This window comes from Melospiza melodia, chromosome 2 (assembly GCF_035770615.1).
Source record: "Melospiza melodia melodia isolate bMelMel2 chromosome 2, bMelMel2.pri, whole genome shotgun sequence".
Classification (NCBI taxonomy): Eukaryota; Metazoa; Chordata; class Aves; order Passeriformes; family Passerellidae; genus Melospiza; species Melospiza melodia.
The window spans coordinates 70,546,756-70,564,933 of record NC_086195.1 but is presented as its reverse complement, the minus strand read 5'-3'; the positions used below and the strand labels follow the sequence as shown (position 1 = coordinate 70,564,933).

Here is an 18,178-nt window from a genome sequence, read left to right as displayed (position 1 = left end):
ATTTGTATGGGAGACGAAGGGAGTATTGACTGAAGTATGTTTATTTCCATCCTCATTATTCATTTGAAGAGGTGTAAGTCCAAACCATCACCATTATCACTTAAAATTAGCCAAAGCCAAGAAAGAGGCCCAGGAGTCTGATTAAGGCATCACTGCAGAGGTTTTTTTTGTCTGGATGACAGTGAAGTCTCTCACTGCTGAAGAATAACACATGAGAGCAAGGAAGTAAACAGTGACAAAGGCAGCCTAGTGATAGAAGACAGAGTAAGCAGGGGACTGACAGCCAGGATGTATGGATCCTGTTCCCAGCTCCATCACTGTCTGACTATGTGACCACGAACAAGTATCCTCTGCATGTCCCTCCATCTGTAATGTGTATGAGAAAATATGGAGTTAGCACAGTGGCATTAACCCTACCTATGTGTTAAAAAAACTTTGAACTTCACTGTGTTGGACATGCTGCAGTAATAAGGATTTTTGAGACCAGAGAGGCTTGTTCTCCCATTGCAGGGGTCTGCTGTTTTATGGACCATCTGTGGCATTCCGTCTGTAACACTGGGTCTTGTGTTCACTAGAGGTGAACAGAAGGGTTCTGTAGCTGCTGCATCTAAAACAGACTTTTTTGAATCCTTGTGGATTAAACACCAAGTAGTTAATTTCTTGCACATGGGGAAGGTTGGCACAATGATCCCTGTGGTGTCTCCAAATCTCAGCAGGAACAGGGCAGTGATTGTCCCCTGTACCTGGCACTGGTGAGGCCACACCTCAAATTCTGCGTTCAGTTTTGGGCCCCTCACTACCAAAAAGACATCAAGGGGCTGAGGCATGGCTGGAGAACAGCAACTGAGCTGGGGAAGGGTCTGGAGCACAAGTCTGCTGAGGAGTGGCTGAGGGAGCTGGGGGTGTTTAGCCCAGAGAAAAGGAGGCTCAGAGGAGACCTCATTGCTCTCCACAGCTGCCTGTAAGGAGGCTGCAGTGAGGGAGGCTCAGTCTCATCTACCAAGCAACAAGAGACAAGACCAGAGGAAATGGCCTCAAATTGCACCAGAGGAGGCTCAGATTAGAAACTAGGAAAAATTTCTCCACTGAAAGGTGATCAAGCACTGGAATATGCTGCCCAGGGAAGTGGTTCACTCACTATCCCTGAAGGTATTTGGAAGTCATATAGATGTAGTGTGTAGAGACATGGTTCAGTGCTGCACTTGGCAGTGTTAGGTTAAAGTTGGAACCTGATAATTTTAGGTCAAGTCTACATGACTGTGATTGTATCTGTGAATCAGTTGGCTCCAGACTCTTCTACAGCACTTACAGTTTTTCTAGCCACTATTTGTTGTACAGAGGGGTCCCAACCAAAACTCATTACTCCAGTTGTGTTAGGCTTCTCATGTCACAATGAATTTCAATTAACAGTCTGAATAGTATATAGTCTGTGCAAAATCTAATAAACCAGGGGACACATGGCTGCACAATACCAGGAATTCTCAAGGTATCTGATTTGAAAATCACTACAATGAAAGTTTATAACTGCAGGTCAATTCATTTCGTGAGAGGAAAGATAATGCCATAGAAGAATAGACACTATACAATTCTGCTTTATATGTCAGAGATTCATTCTCTGGTAAGCTTGAAGAGTATTTCATTGGCATTCTCTTAGATGCCAAACTATTAAATGCAAGGCCACAGCACAAAGAGGTTTCTTAAATTACTGGAGGAATAAATTGAGTCTTGTAACATGCTTTGTAATTTCAATTGCATTCTGCAGCAACTCTCAAATCCCCGAGTGTATATGGAATCCCACTCTGCAAACCATTGTTTCCTTCCTGCTGCTGCAAAATAGCTTAAAAAAATTCAAAGACCTCAATGATTTATATAAGTGTGCATTTCATTGCTTTTATAGCTTTTTTTGTAATGTTCTTTCTAGTTTTTTAATCAAGAATGTGACCATCTCTTTTATTCAATTTGCATTCAAGAGAGGTTTGCACATTAGATGAAGTACATTCATGTCCATCTGACAGCAAGCACTCTGCAGCTTGGAGGTAATGAATCTAAATCAGATTCAGGCTTTATTTTGCAGTGCCAGGTAAATTTCAGAGGCCCAGCATTAGTAATTTATTTCTCACTAAGATGAAAAAGTCAGTTTGATGGCTACTGTCAGCCAATAGGAGATAAAAGATGAGATAGTCCCTGCAAAGGACTATTCAGTGGCCGCACAAAAGTAAGGAGACAATTTGTGGCTGCAGAGAAAAAAATTAATTTTACACCTATAAATTTATAATAGATCCCTGCTCTGAAAAACACATAAGCTAGAATTTCAGAATTTTAGAATTAAAGTGTGTGAAAGAGTGCATACAGTAACAATAAAGTCAAAAGCATACATATGTGTATATAGCTTCTTGTGGCAGTGTGTGCATGAGCCAAAAATGCTTATAATCCTGTGCACCTGTTAAAAATAGCCCTGTCCAATAACCTCAGCAGTCATATGCAACCATTTCTGCAGCCCATTTAGGAATGAGAAACTACAGATGCAGCACTTCCCTTATTCCCCCAGTTCTCACTTTTTGCCTGTCCATAGTAGAAGGGCTGTCTAGGAATTCCTACCTCTGCCATTTGACTGTTGTGTAGCCCGAGGCAAACGATTTCTTCCCTGCCTACATTCCCGGGCTGCATCAGAAGCAGTGTGCCCAGCAGGTCAGGGAAGGGATTCTTCCCCTTTATTCCACTCTCATGAGACCCCACCCAGAGTGCTGCATCCAGTTCTGGACCCCCAACATCAGAAGGATGTGGACCTGTGTCCAGAGGTCCAGAGGAGTCCAGGAGCTCTGACACAGGGGCTTGATGTACTGGTAGAAGGAAGAAAGCTTTGGCAAGCTGGCATGATATTGACTTGGCTTTTATGCAATTTGTTCCTGAGGAGGTCAAAATCTCTGGATTTTTCCAGTTAATAGCTACACAAAGTAAGAATAGTGGTATATTTCTTCTTGTGCGTCTTCTATGCACTAACTCCCTGATAATATTCTGGCCTCGGTGATGCACATACTCTTTTTCTCCACTGTCTGGGTCTCCTCAGGAGTGTGTCTCCTCGGGAGTGTGTCTCCATTTATGACCAATTTTTTAGGGAAAGACCCAAAGACCAGACAGACAACCCTACTTCCAGGAGTCTTTTTCCCCCCATAGTAGTTAGGAAGTTGACACAGTCCTCAAGTACGAGGTTTGAATATAACCATTGCCTACAGCAGGGGTGTAAATATCCTGAACACACCCAGAACAATGCGTGAAGCCATGTGCTCTTTAGGGAGAAATCATAGGGTTATGGAATTGAATTGCAACAGTCTACTCTATTGAGTGCCTAGAGGCAGGGCAAGGAAAAACAACCATATCCATCTAGTCATCTTTTGCTCCGCAGTCTGCTCTTTTCTGCATGGACTGTATCATCTATCCACAAATATATTAAAGCATATTAAAAAATACACATGCAGACAGCAATACTAATGGAAGGATAAGAGTGTCCCTCTAGCAAAGCAGATGTGAACTTCATGAGAGAGATGCAGGTACAGAAGCAGTGTTGATCTTAAGATGAAATTGAACATGAAACTTCCACTGTTTTGGGGGGTAATCAGAGCACTGGTTTTTCCACAGAAGTGGTTGAGGTGATGGTAGCAGTGGTGGTGATAATATTTTCACTATTTTCAAGGATAAAAGAGTTAATTTATAAAAAAAAATCCCGAGGGGTGCAGGGAGCTGCGTTCTTCAGCAAATGTATAACTATAACACGAATAAATACAGGTTATATACATTATATAACCACATGTATAGTAAACACATTTTATGTACAATATACGGTGTACATAATTTTCACATAGGGAATTTACGGATTATATGCAGCTTGAAATGCCTAAGCAACCACGGCTGTTCACACTCCTGGACTGACAAGTTCTTTGAAGATGCTCCTTCAGCACTAACAACTCCTGCGAGCGGCTTTGCTCCGCGGCCCTGCTCCGAGTCCCGCCAAGGTCCCGTGTCCTTGTCCAGGGTCCCCAGGCTGCAGCCCCCCCCGATCCCTTTATGGCGGCTCTCGGGGGCAGTGCGGGCACAGAGGGGCGAGCCCCGCATCGCCGCGGCCGGGCAGCCCCGCTCCCACCGCCGCCCCCGGGCCGGACGTGCCGCGGTCCCCGGTGGGGGCGGGCCCGGCCCGGCTCCCCCTCCCCGCCGGCGCCGGCTGAGCCTTAACAGGTAACGGAGGAGGGGCGGCCGCCGCGGGGTTGCGGCGGGATCTCCTTCCCGGGTTTCCTTTCGCTTCGGCGGGTGCGCCGCGCCTGGCTCACCTGGGCAGGGCACGCCTGGGCCGGGCCGGCCGCCCAGCCCAGCCCAGCCCGCCGGGCTCCCCGCGGCAGGAGCGGCGGCGATGGTGCCGGTGTGCGGCGGGGTCTACGCCCGCCGCCTGCTGCCGATGGTGGGGGCCGGCCGGGCGCCGCTGCTGCTCGCCCTCAGCCGGGCCCGCTGCAGCCAGGCAGGGTGCACCGGCCCGGCCGGCCCCGGCCGCGGCCCGAACATCAAGAGGCGAGGCTACGACATCACCAGGAACCCCCACCTCAACAAGGTGCGTGCCTGGGCGGGGGCGATGCGCGGCCGGGCCGCGGGGAGGGCGGCGGGCGTGGGGAAGGCCCGGAGCGCAGGTGTCCCGGCTGCTGGGGCTGGCGGCGTCACCCGTGACCGTCCCCAGGGAGCGGGGACGGTCCCAAAGGCTGAAATGCTGCGGAGGGGGAGCCAAGGGTTGACCTGAACGGAGCCCGGGATGTGTGATGGGTGCCCGGCTGCTGGCTCGGTACTGCGGCCTCCTGGGGAGCCGGGCACCTGCCCTCCCCTCTGGCCGCTGTCCTGCTGCCGCGGCGGCACCCACAGAGCCAGAAGTGCCCTTGCCTGGGAACTAAAGCTGTTTGCCTGAAAGCACAAAAAATTGAGATGGAGAAAATACAAATATAATTTCTCTTTAAAGTCCAATACCAAAATCTGGGTCTTTATATATATGTATATATGTGTGTATGTATGTATGTATATATATATATATATATACATGTATATTGTTTTACGCATGTAGCTGTGAAACGGATCGTTTACACCTTCATGATGAAACAAGCATGTGTGGCTGTCCTTGTTTTCACTCTTCCTTTCATAGCGTATCCATGGCTCTGTGTGCTCCACTACCAAAGCAACATCTCACCAGGCTGAAGATGTGTTTATCCTCAAAACTGTGGAAACATTAACAGTACAGTTGTAATAAGAAGAATTTTTCAAAAATGCTTTTGGAGAAAGTTTTTAGCGAAGTCTACAAAGCATGTGAACTGAGACCCAATAACTTAACTTTATGTGATTTGAAGGGAAAAAATAATCTGGGTGCCAATATTGGGATCAAATATGTCAGACTCAACTATGCTGGGTTCTACTTTCTTGTGCTAATATTAATAGAAATAACTACAAGTGTGTTATTTACCTAAAATGAGCAGGTATTGAACATGGTATTGAAATTGATTGATTGTTTGATTGATTGGGCTGTTACTATTTGCCGTATGCTTGGTACACAGTTATCCAGTCCATGAGCTTCCTATGTTGTCTTCCAGACTGGAGACCCTTTGGATGACCACTTTTGCTTTGTGTAGGATACTGTACATTGAGTTGCATCTTCTGGTACCATTTCAGCATCCACAGAGATGAATCCCTAAGGACGAAGGCATGTGATGACACTGGATATTACTCAATATGCAACAACTTCATAGGCAGTCTGGTTTGAATCATTAGTGCCTGTGTGTAAGGCTGAAGAGAAAGGGACTGCCAACTAGGTCATAAATAACAGTAATTTGTCAGCATTAAGAGGTTTTGATGGGTGCTTCGTGGTTGTTACAAAGAGTGACATAGCTAATGTTTCTTGTTTTCTTGCATGTATGGATTTGAACTGAAAATACTTCGACCTTTCCTCTATGTAATGCAATAATGACACACAGTTGAATCTGGTTGATGCAAGAGTAGATTTTTTATGTCCTGTTCTGTAATTTTCAGAAGTGAGGCTTTTCTTGAGTGTTTTCCCTCTTCCCAGTGAAATAAAGTATTTTTCTTGACATTCAAATGGAATTTTGGCCATGTGAAGAGAAGGGTAGACAACTGTTCCTGTTAGAGGAAAAATGTACTGTGGTGTGCCGTGTTTAATTGGCCATGAGAAGTCTCCCAGCTGGTCTCCAGCCTGTGTGTTTGCTGTTTGTTACGTTTCTCAGTCGCTGAGATAAATCATCTGCAGAGCATCCAAGTCAAGACAGAGATGGCTTACATCTGTGGTAAGAGATAAGGACTGCGTGTGTATGCACCTAGGTAACCCATCATTGCTAAACACTCAAGACCTCCTTCCAGGCTTTTCTAAACAGGCTTCCATTTCTCTGTGGCTCTTAGCAGTTCCTTGTAGCCTCTGAAGAGTTACCTGTGTTCAGCTGAAACGGTGTTTTTCAGGCAGTTCATGTCTTGTCAGCATGTTGACTCTTTGGTCTGCTGTGCTGCAGCAGTGTAAATCAAAATTAGGGATCCCTAATTTAGGTATGTTTTCAGCTGTTGTACTCTCCTCACATTGCAATTGCTCTTTACTCCTTTGGTAACTAAATGCAGGCATGGGGTTATTGCTGTTTTTCTGCAGTGGATCTCACTTTAATCTAAGTTTTCAACTGATTGCAAGCAGCTCTGCATGGAATAGTCCTTACATGTCTCCAAGAACCTCCGAAAAAAATATTCAGAAGTGAGACTTAATGCAGCAAGTGTTTCACTGCTTTATTCAGTACCATGGGTGTTTTATAGCTTTTGGATGAAGTTGAAGCTGTCAGTCTGAAGCTGTCAAGTGTGTGGTATTTATTCAATGAAGAACACTGTCCCTTCAGCAGAACTGCAGACAGATTTACAGTCTGAGGTTATTGATCCGAGTCTTTGCTTGCTTACTAGGTTGAAGGTGCTTTGAAGAAGAAGCAGACTCAAAATCCACTGCTGGCAGGTCCTCTGTAATATCCTACATATTAGTAAAAGTGATAGCAGGCTGTCCTCTGAGAAGTCTCCCTGGTTTCCAAAGCTGCCTGAGAAGAAGAAGAAAAATAAATCCCAAAACTAGTTATGAATTTAATAAATTTGTAGTTGTTTCTTCCCTTTGGTCTTTGTTTACCATGTACTACATTTTTTACTGCTGTGGTATTCAAATACTGTTCTTCCTTGTGTTGTGAAGTGTGACAGTCCCATGTTTAATCCAAGGACAGGACTTGGGAAACATCAGCATTCTTGTGAGATATACTTGCAGCTTTAAAAGGCAATAGCAGTTGCTGTTATTTGTCTGAGGAGTCTCAGAAATAACAAAAGGATGAAGAAGAACTTGTCACGTGTTTTTATGACGTGCCTCATGAAGAAGTTGTTTTCCAGATCTGGAATGCCATAAAATTGGAAAGCCTAGACATGTTAACAATGTCAGATAACCACAGAGCACTGGTAAGAGTGATCTGTGGCGATCTAATGAAAACTGCAGTTGCTGAGAAATAAGTCTGTTCTACTGTGGGACCTCAGCCTTGTGAAAAGCTGATTCAGTGCTCAGACCCTGGGAGGAAAGATGGGGCCTCCCTTACCCACTGCCTTGTTTATCAGAGCTGCTGTGTGTTTGGTGTGGTCAAGTCCATGTCGTGTTCTCTCTGACACTGCTGTCAGTTCTTGAGATTTGTGCAGTTCTGTTCATCTCACATGTGCCTTTTATGATTCCCAGTTTGTCCAGGGACTCTGTCAAATTCATATGCCTTTTTTGTATTTGAACAAACAAAGGCTGAGCTGGACAATTCCCAGTTTGACCACATACCTGCAGGGACTCAAAAATCTTGTTGTGTCCAAAATTGATTGTAACTTTGTTCATGACATCTGACTAGAAGGTTGATGACACTTCTGACATTTTTCTGGAAGTTCTAATTTTGAGATAAATCATGCCTGCTTGGAGATCTGCCATCACAAACAGATGCAGCACTGGAGGTCACAGTTTGTTTTCAGAGTGGCAGGATATTGCCCTACTTGAAGGGTTAAGATAATCCATTAAACTTTCCTGCAAGTGCAATGCAGGGACCTGACTTTGTGGTCTCTGAGTACATCTGGATTATACTCTCCTCTGATGTGCATGCATAGTCTCCATTTTTTTTCATGGAATGTCATGATGAATTACAAAAAAAAAAAAAAAAAAAAAAAAAAAACCCAAACAAAAAACACTAACAAAACAAAATTACTGGTCTGGATCTGTAAGAATCAAACCGTAAAGAACTGCTGTAGGCTTCTGCAGCATTTTTGAATGTACTGCTGTATACATGATTAAAATGCAGAAAGGTTGTTTGTCCTTCAGCTTTGCAGGGATTGGAATTGAGCTAACCGAGGGTTCTTTGAATAGTGTCAGTAATTTGCCACTGCAGCTGAGAAACAAATCGTGTGACCTTGCACACGGCTGCACTTGGCAGCTGTGGTGAAACAGAGCTAAAATTAGGTGGATTTGTAAAATTATTTGATTTTAAAAAAATACTACTGGGCACAAGAACAGTGTGTCTGAAATTAGTTGGCAAGATCAGACCAAGGCAGAATTCTGTTTTCAAAGCAGTGAATCTCTCTAAATCCACAGGATTGAGTTCTTACAACTGGAGTTTCTCCTGCAGCTGGAGTTTTCAGTTGGCTAACTTTAGGTCTGATAGATACATAACAACTGAGTGATGCATAAGGCTTTAAGTGTATGCATTCCAGTGTTTGTTAACTTGCCATCTGTTCGTGTTTTGCAAAGGAAGGGTATGAGATGGGCAGAGTTTCGAGGTTCCCCTCTTATTTTTTCAAGAGCCCAAAACTATTTGAGCAAGGTTTGGGGGGCAAATTTTAGACTGGACAAGTTAATTTAGGGGGAAAAAATCCACTGGGGGTTGCTAAGTACTTTAAAAAAACACCTGGCTTAGAAAGTCCCCAAACTGCAAATGATGAAAAGATGGGAGAGTGCAGTGGAACAGTATCTTATTAACCTGTGTTATTTACTCTTCTTAAGGTTTGTGAATGCTGCAGGAGACAAGATGCTCATGTACATGAACTGACCTGATGGTGCTGTTGAGTTTCTAGGGGTAACAAACAAGACGCTTGCATAGCCAAACCCTGCAACTTTAGACCCAAGTAAAACACTAGCTGAGAGATGACTTTTGTCAAATCAGGTTCTAAATACTCTAGAGTAGAAATGTGAGTGAGCTGGATCACTGTGCATTGTGATGAGCCTTGATGGTGCCTGGAGCAGAGAAGCTCTTTACATGTTTGTGCTTCATTAGTCAAGCCAAGGTGCACGTATCCCCGTGACTTCAATTGGAAACAAACTCCACAAAGGTGAGCTTTGGCCAAATATTTTGGCAAATGTTGTGTGTTTTGGAAATGTGATTGCTCAGTTAGATTTGTTTTGGCCATTATCCTGGCATGTGAACTTTCATTTTTATTTGTTTGGTGTTAGTGTCAATCATATTTTTCTGAGGCCAGACTGTCTTTTGGCAAGGACATTTCCCAATGTTTTCATGCCAAATAACTTGTTGTTATGGTGTGGTCAGCAGACTGAGCCCAAACTAAATCTGTTGGTGCTTCTGGTATTAGAAGCAGCCTGCAAAAGTCCCTTTACTCCCCCAGCTTGGATTCCAGTTTGTCTCCCTTATCATAGCCAAACCAAGGAGCCATCTGCCTCCCTGTCTGCCTGCATAACCTCTTGCCAACACTGTCACTCTCCCCTTTGAGATGCTGCTAGTGCTTTGGGATTGGTCTTCCCATGGAGAAGCTTGGAAGTGCATAGGATATCTGTTGCTGGGAGGGTCAAAGGGGTGCTGATGCAGACCCTGCCTCTATGCTGTACTAATCAGGTAATGTGTTGGTCCTTGTTTTCCCTTCAGCCCTTATAAATGAGATTGAGAGGTCTTGGAAGCATTGGTTGGGCAGCTTTTATAAGTGCTGAGTTTATGCTTGCACTCAGTATAACATTTTAATAAAAATAAATTGGTTTTGGAACAAAATGCTTCTTTCTGTTTTCCGAAAATGTTGTAAAAATACCTTTAAAACTGCCTTTTAGTTGAGGAAATTCATCAGTTTGGCAGATGCTTATGTTGCTTTCTTTTTATCATGCCCTTTCTTTTGGAGAAGCCTTAATCTTTACATCAGGCATGTTTTGGTAAGGCAGAGCCAAGAATGAATGTAGCTCTGGTTTCATAGGATGGACTAAGCTTTTCTGGCACTTAAATAAAATTTGCACTTAAGTAACACAAACTCTTTGGTGAAGAATATGAATATTGATATTGTTGCAGTTAGAATGGATTTAGTGCTGAATATTGCAGCTTGTTCACATTCCTATTCCTTCCATCTAGTGAAATACAGGATAAGCTACTAGTTGATTACTTTGGAAACACTCTAGATGTTGTCAGGAAGACTGAGCATATTATGTGTGGGGTGAATAGTGACCTCAGCACGCTCCAAGCCTTGCCCCTCATAAGTAGCACAACATATGATGTCACTGATGTTAGAGACTGTGCTGCTCACTCTTTCTGTAAAAAACTTTTTCCTAATATCCAGCCTCTGTTTCCCTTGATGCAGTTTGAGGCTGTGTCCTCTGGTTCTGTCAGTTGCTGCCTGGAGAAAGAGACCAACCCCACCAGGCTACAGCCACCTTGCAGGGAGTTGTAGAGAGTGATAAGGTCACCCCTGAGTCTCCTTTTCTCCAGGCTAAACACCCCCAGCTGCCTCAGCCGTTCCTCACAGGGTTTGTGTTCCCAGCCCCTCTCCAGCCTCGTTGCCTCCTCTGGATGTGCTCAAGTGTCTCAATGTCCTTCCCAAACTGAGGGCCCAGAGCTGGACACAGCACTCAAGGTGTGCCCTCACCAGTGCTGAGTACAGGGGAGAATGACCTCCCTGCTCCTGCTGGCCACACTGCTCCTGACACAGCCAGGATGCCCTTGGCCTTCTTGGCCTCCAGGGCACACTGCTGGCTCATGTTCAGCGGGCTGTCACCAGTGCCCCCACGTCCCTTTCTGCCTGGGCACTGTCCAGCCACACCGTCCCCAGCCTGTAGTGCTGCAGGGGACTATTGTGGCCAAAATGCCGGACTTGGCACTTGGATTTATTAAACTTCATCCTTTTGGACTCTGCCCATCCATCCAACCATTCCAGGTCTGCAGAGCCCTCCTACCTTCCAACAGATCAACACACACTCCCATGTAGTCTGCAAATTTACTAATGAAAGACTTGATCCCCTCATCCATGTAATCAATAAAGACGTTGAACCGAGCAGGCCCCAGCACAGACCCCTGAGGGACACCACTGGTGACTGGCCAGCACTGATGGATGCAGCACTGTTCACCACCACCCTCTGGGCCCGGCCATGCAGCCAGTTCTGAACCCAGCACAGAGTGCTCCTGTCTAAGCCGTGGGCTGTCAGCTTTTCCAGGAGTGTGCAGTGACAGGCAGTGCCAAAGGCCATGCTGAAGTCCAGGTACACAACATCCACAGCCTTTCCTGCATCCACCAGCCAGGTCACCTAAAAGGAGACCAGGTTGGTCAAACACGACCTACCCCTCCTAAACCCCTGCTGGCTGGGTCTGATACCCTGGCCACCATGTAAGTGCTGCGTGACGACACTCAATATAAACTGCTCCATTACTTTAACAGGTACTGAGGCCAGGCTAACTGGCCTATAGTTACCAGGATCCTCCTTCCTACCCTTTTTGTGAATAGGGGTCACACTGGCCAGCTTCCAGTTATCTGGAATCTCACCAGTGAGCCAAGACTGTTGGTAAATGATGGAGAGTGGCTTTACAGGCTCATCTGCCAGCTCTCATCACCCTGGGATGGATCCCATCTGGGCCCATAGATTTATGAACATCCAAGCAGCTCAGCAGCTGCCTTCTCCTGGATAATGGGGGGGCCATTCTGCTCCCTGACACCATCTACCAGCCCAGGAAGGCAGCAGTCCTGAGGGCAAGTCATCTTCCCACTAAAGACTGAGGCAAAGAAGGCATTAAGCACTTCTGCCTTCTCCTCATCTGCAGTTGCTAAATTCCCTCCCTCATCCAGTAGAGAACAAAGGTTGGTCTCACCCTTCCTTCTAGCATTAATGTATTTGTAAAAACATTTTTTATTTTCCTTTACAAAAGTTGCCAAATTAAGTTTGAACTGAGCTTTGGCCTCCCTAATTTTTTCCTACATGCCCTAGCAACCCGCTTAAATACTTCCTGAGAGATCTGACCCTCCTTCCGAAGATGACACATCCTCTTTTTATTCCTAAGTTCTTTCAAAACCACCTTGCCCATCTAGGCTGGACATCTGCCTCATCAACTTGTCTTTTGGTACACAGAGACAGTCTGTTCCTGTGCCCTCAAGATCTCTGTTTTGAAGCATGCCTACCTTTCCTGGACTCCTTTGTTTTTAAGGGCTGCTTCTCAAGGAACTCTCTGAACAAGTCTCCTAAACAGGCCAAAGTCTGCCCTCTGGAAGTCCAATATAGAAGTCTCATTGATGTTCCTCCTGATATCACCAAATATAGAGAACTCTATAATTTCATGATCACTGTGCCCCAAGTAGCCTCCAACCACCACATCTCCCACCAGCCCGTCTCTATCATCTCCCACCAGCCCATCTCTATTTGCAAACAGCAGGTCTAACCTAGTTCCTCCCCTGGTGGGCTCACTCACCAGCTGCAACAAAAAGTTGTCCTTTGTTGTCTAAAAACTTCCTGGACTGCCTCTTTTTTTACTGTATTAAGTTCTGCTGATTAGGAGAATGTAAATTGAATTCCTCTTTGCTTCTGCACAAGCCACCTCCAGAAGAACACTTGGTGCTCTTACTGACCCTCATTCAGAGATGAGAAAGTTTGTTCTTTAACGAATAACTGTGCTCTCTTGTTACCCCTTGCTGAAGATGGGACAGTTACAATTTTTTTTATAGCATTTATGCCCCTCGAGGGCTTTGGGATAGTTTTCTTTTCTGACTTGGTATAAATTATGCTGGTCTACCTTCCTGCCCTGCCTCATTTGCCAGGCTGATGGGACATACTGTTCAAACATACCTTTTGGCAGCTTTCCTGTACTTTAGGTGTTTTATTCATTCTTCACTCTCAAAGAAAGCCTCTGCCACCACGTACCCCCATGCAGGCAGGACGCTGGCATTTCTGGCACTGAGCCCCTGGCAGAGACTGGGCCTCGAGTTTGATAGGAAAGCTGCCAATGCACATGGCTGCTGTAGCTGAAAGTTGGATGCTGCCCTGCACAGGAGGAGCCTTGCCTCTAACCTCTCTCCTAATTAAATGACATGCACTTCTGTAGATAATCTTATTTTGCTGGGGGTTTTTTAGGTTTTTTTATTGGTTTGGGTTTTGCTTTGTCTCTTTCTTTTCCTCTGTTACTTATTTTTTTTATCTTTTTCTCACTGAAATACACACCTGCTACCAAACCTTGACCCTATTGTAGCACTCACCCAAATAAATTCTTTTGGGACAGACTTAGCTTTAGAGCTGTTGTAAGCAGGTCAGGCAGGCCTTGGTGCTTGGGAGAGAATAAACACTGCTGAAATTCCCTCTCTTTCAATAGAAGGCTTAGCACAACAGCAAACTTCACTACTTTGAGTTTAGAATGTGCTCTAGTGGAGATGATGAGCATGTCTTTAATTTTTTAACCTCCTCTTTGAGGCCCAGGGGTGACGCTGTCTGTCTCTCCAGACAATGTGACATTTTGATAAATGACTTCTGTATTGTCACCTAATACAATATCATTCTTCTAAAAATGTTTTAAATGGCAAAGCTTTTTATAGTTCTGCAGCTGCCAAACACAAAACTAAGACAGAGTAACTGAGCAGACTGTGCTTCGGACAAAGAAAATAAGGCCAATGGAAAAGTTTTCTGCCTATCAACCTTTTCTACTTTGCAGCTCTCTGTTGCATATGTAACCTTTTTCAACATGTGGACCCATAGAACTGAAACAGATTTTCAGTACCTATCTGTTTATATAAAAAAAATATTATCTCCACACCTTAAAGTATTCTATTGTGATGTCTAGCTTAAAAAATGGTAAGTCTGTTTTATAATAGGTCCCTATGGATTAGCTGTGTTCAGTCTCATAAAACGTGTAGTTAAGACTTCATTGTGTTTCTAAATATTGGAAAAAATAGGTTACTTCAAAAACAGTGCTGCTGTTTTCTCCTGGACAAGATGTCTTGAATGTTTTCTCTTTGACTGGACCAATGGATTTGTCATTTTGCCTAGTGGTTAAATTCATTATGGAAACTATTAAATTCTGTCTAATCTTCATTTGAATGGTTTGATGCAAAACCTGCAGGTGATTTCAGCTATGATTATTTGCATTATTTAGGATTATTACAAATGACAGAATGGATCAAACTGCCAAATTCTGTTATTTTTTGAAGTGTCCAGATTATTAAGGGTTTCTGTTATCAAGATGATCTAAGCAGGGCAGAGGCTGGAGCAAGAGATAATCTATTTTATTGTGCCTAATGATTTAAAGGTGAGGGGAAAGGGGAGAAGTAAGTCCAGGGGTTTTCATGTTCATAGCCCTTCTTCTAGCAACTCTAGTATTTTGTATCCCCAGCTAGATTACTTGGTCCAATAAACAAAGAAAGAAAAATCCAACAAAAAAAACCCAAACAGCCCTACCACCACCCAAGCCAAAAACCTCCCTTTTAGCCATTTCTTACCTCACAGGGAATTTTATGTTTTAATGTTGTCACTTGTGTCTGTAGCTAATTTCTGTGATAAAACAACTCCCTCTGTAAATCAGGTTCCTTGATCACCCTATTGGAGGGTCAAGTCCCTTCTTTCCCCCGTACTGCATGAAGGCTTCTAGATCTAGCCATCAAATGAGAAAAGTAACAAAAATTGTTTGTTGAAAGGCTAAATCTAACTATTGGGGGAAAAAATCTAAAAATTGTATCTCCCATTGTTTTGGATTTTATTTTTCTATGACAAAACCTCTTTTAAATCTAGCAAAAAAAAAAAAAAAAAAAAAACAAACCAAAAAACAAACAAACAAAAAAAAAACAAACAAACAAACAAAAAAAAAACAACCCAAATCTCCTGCAAGAGAAGTAATTTGCAGTAGTGGAGCGTGCATAAAGTCTGAATTCCAGCAGAATTCAGACTCTTTTAGGGAAAAGTGCTGTACAATGGTTGCAAAAGTGTGAAAGGCACTTGTACTAGAACAACTTAGCAGTTCAGGTGCTCTCTGGACAAGAGACACACACTTTGTGGGATAGGATCCCAAAATACTTGAAGTGAAGAGGATATTGGGAAGAATAATTGAAAACTTTTCTTTTCCCCTGATGCCTGGCAGATACAGTGGCTTGATGTATGAAAGCCATGAAAAGCAATGATAGAGGTGACCATGTGCTCCAGGTAGGCAGCTTTACAGAAAACTTTCCAAGTGGAATTCACTGCTGGTCTTAATATAGAGGCTTATTCTGCAGTTTCTACTACTTTATACTGATTAGTGAATTGGCCTGCCATTAGTGGCTCATGAGTTTGTAAATTATATTCAAACACAGAAATAGATGTTCAAAGGTAAAGGTAAAATAAAAGAATTTTTTCTGTCTCAAGTTGTAAGGATTTTCAGTGCACATACCACTGTGCCTTGTTGCTCATTGCACACATGCAGCAGATTCCTCTTAGGTTTGGTAACTTGCCCAGGTTGTGATGTGCAGCAGTATTTATTCGAAGGAGATGTGGAACGTGCCTTTCACTCCATGTGCTGATGCCAGCAGCTTTTCCTGGCTTTTGTCTAGAGGAAAAATGCTTGCTACAGCAGAGCCCTGCCTGAACATTGCTCTTTGGTTTCAAAGGGGCAGCGTAGGCTTAAGTCGTTGGGAGGGTTTCTGTTGACTTCAGTCAACTTTACATTGAGCCTTTTTTGAATTTAGAAATTCAAGCAGCTGCACCATTCAAGATACAAGGTCATTTTCATTACAAACTATGAAGGTTAAAGGTAGTACATTGTTAAATTTCATCATCTTGCTCTGTTAATAAATGGCAATTAAAATGACAGCATGTGTAAAAAATTGTGCTTACTGATTGTTTAAGCCAAAGTCTCAAATCAAAAATGGAATTTATTGATAATACCAATGTCTACTGATAGATAATCCCATGTAGGCTCCAGCTACTCCCACAGTTGCATGTCCTAAAAATCAAAAGTGCATGTTAGCGTTCTTTATTTTAGTGTGGTCTGTCTAAACTCATTCATCTTGCATAAGAGCTTTGGAGTGACCCGCTCAGGGATGCCTTTCCAATGCCAGAAGCTGTCCTCTGGCATGCAAGCAAGAAGAGCTGGACTTCTTCACAGACCTGCTGGAGGAAAAACAAGGACACTAAGTAAGATGCCTTAGAGAGCTTGAAGCTGTCCTGCAGGGTTCTTATAGCTTAATAAAATTTACAAAAGTGCCTTTGAACTGTGACCTCCCAAATGCCCATTGGTCAAGGGTAATGGGGTGGGGTTATGAAAGCAGGAGTGCATGACTCAAGCTTGCTGAAACTGAGTCACTCTTCCTAGAGGCCAGTAATTGTTTTGTATTTAGCATGTTAACTGTATTTGAAATTATATGATAACAAAGTAATTTCTCATATAAATAGAAAGAAAGTGATGGGAAGATGCTGGAAAGCAGCGGCGAGACTGGCTGCTGCTGTAAAATGGGTTTAGTGTTGGCCACTTTTAAAAAGCTTATTACATTTTAAAGATAAGCTTTAATGGAATTGGCAGTGACAGTGAAACTGTAACCAGATCTTGTTGTTTTGTACAAGTGCCTTTCAGGTTTCTCTGCAAGGTCGAATGTCCTATTGACTGGCAGCTGGACTGTTTTCCTTGTAGGAATGTAACTGGTATTTGATGGAGTTGCAAAATGAGTTTCCCACTGTAGCCAAATATAAAAGAGTATGAGAGTCCAGCAGTTTCACTTCCTGCAAAGCTGGAAACCCCTGTAGCATTTATTAGGATTTCCTGCAGGGAAAGAGGGATATTAATCTTGTTTGACTTACAGAGTCATAATATTTGTGCTGCAATTTGTAACACAGAGCAAGAAGTTTTCAATTAGTATTTCCTGAGAAACAGAAAATTCAGTAAAGTAGATGCTTTTAACTTTTCAGGTTTTGTTGTTTTTTCTTTTATTGTCAGAGAATGACTGTAACATCTTACATGTGGCACAGTGTTGGAGCAGGGAAGAGGAGATGGCTACAGATCTGCTAGGACACAGTGAGCAGCTAGAGCCATTCTCAGGTCTTTCTCAATGTCTGATTGGCACCACCATAATATACTCTCTGAACTGCAGCACTGTATCAAGTGTGCTTGTAGGAGGCAGGAACTCGTTGATAAAAGAGTCACCTGGTCAGTTCATCACTGGTGTTAATTTTCCGAGTGTTGGAAAATTTTTCTCAAACTCTGAGCTGACTGCAGCGAACCCTGTTGGGGCCCGAACCAAATTAGCTTGAAGTACTGTCAGGCTCCTTCCTTTCAGATTTGTAGTATGGAAAGTGCTTTATGTCTCTTGAAAAGAGGCTTCAGCCTTTATTCTGGGGAAACACTGTGTTTTCTTCCAGGCAGAAGAAAGCTCAGGTGAGGCTGAGGAGCTGCAAGTATATGAGAGTTTCCAGATCTGTGGTAGGCATAGTTACTAGACCATCTGGACAAACTTTGCCTATTGTAGATATTCCCATCTCCATTCTGGATGAGATGGGGCAGGTATCTGGGGCTTCTAGGCATGCAGCATCTCCTCTGCATATAGGCTGTGCACATGCAGAGGCTGATCATATTTGGGATGCATTGGATTTGCTGTCCACTTGCAGACTAATTCATCATGTGAGACTGAAGCTCTGAGCCAGCTCCCAGACGCTCCTGGACTTCCAGAAATCACAGGGCAACAGCCAAAATCCTTATGTTTTTCCCCAACAGGAATTCTAGGTAGAAACAGAGGGAATGTCTTGAGATACCTGTACAGGAGAGAATAGATCTCAGAGTTCATTCTTTAGGAAGAGCATCTCAATTCATGTTTGTTAATTAACCTGACAAACGAGAGGTGAAAAGAAGGTATACTGGAAGTTGTAAAGGTACTTGCTTATTGCTCTGAAAATTAAGAAACATCTTAATTAGCT

General features: G+C 43.6%; 1 protein-coding gene across 1 annotated transcript in view; it reads left to right on the top strand.

The window, feature by feature from the left end:
• Nucleotides 1-4,402: 4,402 nt before the first annotated feature.
• ME3 (malic enzyme 3) overlaps nt 4,403-18,178 on the top strand; it is a 118,236-nt gene continuing 104,460 nt past the window's right edge. The window contains exon 1 of the mRNA XM_063148817.1: nt 4,403-4,597. Within this exon, the coding sequence (XP_063004887.1) occupies nt 4,403-4,597 (195 nt within the window). The remainder of the gene's footprint in view (nt 4,598-18,178) is intronic.